Raw genomic sequence first — 5645 nt, 5'->3', positions numbered from 1 at the left:
CCTCAAGACGAGGCCCAGGGTAATAACGGAGGCGTCCCCTTAAGACCTCTGTCAGATGACTACGCTGTGCTTTACTGGTGCCACATGGTGAACTAGGAGCCTTTGGACCCCCAGAGGGTCTGGGGCAATCGGGGCAGGTTTGTGCTTACTTTACCGGGTTAATAATCCACCAATAGCACCTACTTTTTGGGGCTCTGGGCCCTTTACTGGGAGTCAAGTTGCTCTTTTTTAAATTTATTTTATTGTTTTCATGGCAGAGACGATATCTCTTTCAAAGCCAAATTTGGATGGATGGATGAACAGAAACCCCGTGAATGCTGACACGGATCTCCCGCTGCAGAAGGCACTGAGTTGGGTTTGTTTCGATTCAAAGACGCGAGTCACACACGACTGGGAAGGAACGTGGAGGACGTAGTCTTTCGCAGTGAGGACTACAGCGGGCGTCGCCGTCAGAGTCACTGAAGGGAATTGCGGTCTCGTCCAGAAATGAACACTGAGTGTCTTTTGAGGTAGAAGCCCCCGTAGGTGTGACATGGATTTCAGGTAGCTATATGTACACAGTTTAGAAACCACGCGGGTGCACGTCTCTCTTCCAACCCTTGTTTATGAAGATCCTTTTGAAGGAGTAAGTCAGGTACTTTATATTCCCCTCTGGCTACATTTTGAGAGGTAAATGTCAGAGAAATCCAAAGTTTAAGAGTGCAATCTGATTACTTCTACAAGCATTTCCCCGTCTGATCAATCAAATCAAGTCTGGGTTTTTTACCTAGAACTGAACAGATTCTCAACTGATGAAATGAATGGCTAGTGAATGAGGGGGAAGTTAGGCTTACTCCCGACACCGACACCGCAGCTCTCCTCTGCAGCTTGATGGCTGATGACCGGACAACCAAATCAAACAGATTGCCAAAATAATAATTAAAAAAGGGTCAAATAAAGAGGTATTACAGTTACAGTGCAAAAAAAGATGAGAAATTCAAGCTTAATACAAAAACATAGCACCAAACAAAACAAAATATATATATATATAAAGACAAGAAAATGCATGCAATTAACTGAGGTATTCAAGTGGAAAAAGGGCTTAATGACGAGGGGGGGGGGGGGGGGGGGGACATTTAGCGAGAAGCGAAATTTGTCAGAAACAGAAAACACTAAAACAAAACAAAAGGCTGGTATCCTTATCTGTAGGAAATGAATCAACCTCATAGTGTCACATCTTGTTATAGCTTTGGTAGGTACGGGATGTGAGGAACACTAGTGTGTTGAAATGAATTGGCCTTTTTCCACAAAAGGCCGAGTTCAGAGAAAAAAAAGAAGAAAAAACAAAGATTCGGAGCCTTAACACGAGTATCCAATGTAGAAAAGTCTGCAGCATATTGACCACGTGGTATCTCTCTCTCTTCTCATATCAAAACTGGATGAGTTCCTCCGTGGAAAGACGTTTAGAGCGCGAGAATGACTGAATCAATTCCATCCATTCCTGGTATCAAAACACGGTAAACCAAATCGTGGAGATAATGCCGCTAACACCAAATCTCACGCTCACACGCTAGATGTCATTACACCGTAGATTTAGAACATTTATAGAAGCAATCCAGTTGTCATGGTTTATACATAAACTACAAGAACATGCAACCTCAAGTGCGGTTAAAAACTAGTTTTAAATTACAGTAACTGGGAATGTTGAAATTCCTATCCGTGTCGCAGGATATGAGGGTGAGCCTTAGCACCGAAGGCCAACTATATCATCCATGTATCTTATTATTATTATTTCTGTTTTTTATATATATCTTTATATACTTTGCTACGTATATGATTTTGGTGTCAATGTGACCACACGATTCTCAAGGTAACAGACCCTAATGGAATAAGTGCAAAAATGATTAAGAACACCATTTCAAGACAGATTTCACACAGAAGGTCCACCAGGTTTTTGCTCCAGTGGTATCTGTTAGCCACGTCTGCCGTTGACTGACTGGCACTAGTGCACAGGCTGAGGAGTTTTTCCTTTTCTTTTTTCCTTCCTACATACTTTGATTTACACCTTTGATTGAACTATGTACAATCTAACACTACACAATAAGCATAAGCCTCATCTCATTGACATTGAGGTTAACCAAAAAAAAAAAAAAAATACGGTGAGGAATAGACATTACGACCTGACCTTTTTTTTTCTTCTTTTTTTTTCTTGTTTTTACACTTTGCTAAACGTTAATAAAGCACTCAAGTGATTACACAAAGCAGAGAGGGAAAGCAAAGATTGTGTTTGCGCAAAAAAAAAAAGAAAGAAAAAGACTTCCACACGGGTACAAGAGCGGATGTGAAATCAGTTGTGAGATCAGTCTGCTTCTCTTGTCTCCACACCGTGTTCCCCGGCCGCCTCGGTTGTGCCGTCGCAGCCGAGCGCCGCCGCGCTCTGCCGTGAAGCCCGGCGTCGCGGTTTTTTTTGCCCCTCCGTTAGCGTCAGTAGCTTTAGGTGCTAATGCTGGGAGCTCGGAGGAAGGAGCTCAGTTGTTTTGGACCTGAGGTTGATTGGCTTTGAGGCTGCGCAGCGCTCGCCGCGCCGCCGCCGACTTGGCGATCCGGTAGCTGCGGCCCACTCCTTTAAACTTGCCCTTACCGACGACCTCCACCGTTACCCGGACCTTCCCGTCGTACGTCCTCTCTGCAGGGCTGCACACACACACACACACACACCAAGAGGTAACAACACGGTTTCAATTGGAGAATTGGGAAAAATATAAATAAGCAAGTTATCTCGAGAAAGCCAGGGAGAAGAGAAAAGAAGCTCTTTACCAAGATGATTTATATTTTACACACACACACACACACACACACACACACACACACACACACACACACACACACACACACACACACACACACACACACACACACACACACACACACACACACACACACACACACACACACACACACACACACACACACACACACACACTTTGTTTCTTGTTATTCATGTATTTCTCGACATGATTTGCTAACATGTTTGATGTCTTGCCTGGTGTCAAATGTAGCCCGCTCTGCATTCCTTGTGTACTGTATGTATGAAATATTGATGTGTATCTTACCATCTTATTAACCTGAGCTGTATTAACACCTCCCTCGTGAGTGATGTTGCATACTTCATCCTTTCATCACTGCTTGTTACTGCTTAGCATGGTTGAACGATGAGGGCGGGACTCGGGTCGGTGTTGCTTGGCTGTGATTTGATGCTTGCCTGGCTCCCTGTCCATTACTGTTGATGTGGAGTTGTGGAGACTTTGATGTCTTGCTGCTTCCTGTTCTGCATCGCTTACTCAGAAAGCTTATGTGTTGCTCTAGCTGTCTGTGGGGTGTCTAGTTGACTTTGGTCTCTATAGTTTAACCTGTCCTAATGTTAAGCTGTTTCCTGTTGCTCTGGTCTCAAATCAGCCGGCTGGCTAACACAGGCACATTTACAGAAATGTTAATTAATCCTTCATAAAATAGAGATTAAAAAAAATATGCAACCGGAAGAGGTCTGGTCAAGATGTCTTGTAATCCCATATGAGATGGGACAAATGTTTGGCATGACACAGAAATAAAATAAAAGTGTAGATCTTTGTGGTGGCCTTCATGATATCAGAGACAGACCTTTATTTCTCATTTCTCCTAGTCCATATTTACTGTAGACTCAACGATTCCTCCACATTTACCGATTGTCTCGATGCATTCAGTGTAAAGTGCCTTTCCACAGCACTAACCCCATCAGTGTTTGTACTGTTATATTCGGATCATTTACATTACTGCTATGCATTTCCTTTTGCGTTATGAGAACACAAATTGCTTATGCAATTAATTACAGACAGAATGACGTATCTGGAGGGAAGCGTTGAGTCCAGCTAATGATTGGAAAGTATTAGCAACTGGAGATGAGCGACTGTGTTCCTGTTATAAACAGAGAAACTCATGTTTAGAGTCATAGTCCAGGTCATTTTAACCGGCTCACTACAGTCTTTGTTATCAGCTACACTTCATTTCTTTGGCAACCAACTCTTTCTCTGAGAAGTTACTGTAGTAATAATGGCACTTTGGGTTATTTTTACTTTATCAACCACACATTTGTGGTTTTATATAATGTAAAATGTTTGCATTGCAGTTTTTCTATTGTGTCTAATTTAAATGTGAATATTGTTTACACACACACACACACACACACACACACACACACACACACACACACACACACACACACACACACACACACACACACACACACACACACACACACACACACACACACACACACACACACACACACACACACACACACACAGAGACAATCCTGATCATTTTGATTAATATTATGACGTGATTATTTATGACGATGATTTATTTTTACATATTTGAGAACAAAACCGGTTTGTTGTGTTTGAGCGCTGGACATGGATGGATGGATGGATGCATAATTAGTTTTAATCAACACATTACTAGACATGTGCATCTCTGCTGGACAAACCCGATAAAATAAGACGTAATGCTTGTGCAGCTCCGTGTAAACATCACATGAGAAATGATAGGACTTCTTAACACCAATGGTAAAGACCCTGTAGTGGAGTTCTTTAGGTCTGGGTTAAAATAATCAATTCTCCAATAAAATTGATCTTTGAGTGATCTGATATAAGTTTATATATCTATATATATATTTATTGTTTTTTGGGGGTCTATTTATTATGTAAACGTGAACCTTTTTTATGATAAAAATACTGAGTTTCTTTTTGCTTTTTTAATTTACAGCAGAAGTTCTCGGAGAATCTCTTTTATATCCAAGCTCAATTGATAATGCAACTGAAACTCCTCTAACCTAACTGATGTTCAATCAATTCAGAAATCCTTGCAAACTGGAATCAAATACTTTTGGGAAATTATTGGCAACAACTAGCCCTAAAGCCCATTATGATATGATATCACTTCACCTGCACATTTCTACACTGATTACTGTCCTGGTGAGGAAAGAGAGAATCAACCCCTGCCTGTTCTATTATGTAACGGCAGAAGCAGCCAGCGTATACAGTATGGTGGGATCTCCTACCTGAACTTGGCAGTTTCTGGTTCCATCTCCAGCAGCTCCCTCACAGGAGAGCGTGGCACATTGGCAGAGAATTTCTCTGGAAGAGGTGAGGGGATGGAGGGGCAACATCATACACAACATACACCAACATAATGTATATTTGGACAATCTTAAAATAATGTGCTTCACTCTTCCTCACCTATAAGTGGCCTCATCATTGGATAATACACTTGCCACACCGTCTCCAGAGACATCCTGCTGTCCATGTAAATTGCTCCGGCTAGCGACTCAAAGATGTCCCCCATGGCCTTAGGGACCTCGATGTCCTCCTCCTTCTCCTCATCTTCTTCAGAGCGCCGCAGCTGGTTGCAGAAACATGCACAAAGCTGTTAGCTGATGCTCTCTTATAGCGCTCATATTATGCCTTTTTTCAGGTTCATAATTGTACTTAGAGGTTATATAAGAATACGTTTCCATGGTTTAATTTTGAACAAACGCCATCGTTCTGTTGTATTGCACATTGCTGCAGCTCCTCTTTTCACCCTGTGTGTTGAGCTCTCTGTTTTAGCTACAGAGTGAGACATCTCACTTC

General features: G+C 42.1%; 1 protein-coding gene across 1 annotated transcript in view; it reads right to left on the bottom strand.

The window, feature by feature from the left end:
* Positions 1-1426: 1426 nt before the first annotated feature.
* Positions 1427-5645, bottom strand: part of dicer1 (dicer 1, ribonuclease type III) — a 39475-nt gene continuing 35256 nt past the window's right edge. The window contains exons 28-30 of the mRNA XM_034857652.1: positions 5253-5415; positions 5075-5150; positions 1427-2673 (exon numbers count right to left, since the gene is read on the bottom strand). Coding sequence (XP_034713543.1) covers positions 2508-2673; positions 5075-5150; positions 5253-5415 — 405 coding nt within the window. The 3' untranslated portion in view covers positions 1427-2507. The remainder of the gene's footprint in view (positions 2674-5074; positions 5151-5252; positions 5416-5645) is intronic.

The sequence above is a fragment of the Etheostoma cragini genome, chromosome 20 (assembly GCF_013103735.1).
Source record: "Etheostoma cragini isolate CJK2018 chromosome 20, CSU_Ecrag_1.0, whole genome shotgun sequence".
NCBI classification, from domain to species: Eukaryota; Metazoa; Chordata; class Actinopteri; order Perciformes; family Percidae; genus Etheostoma; species Etheostoma cragini.
This window is presented reverse-complemented; position numbering and strand designations above follow the sequence as displayed.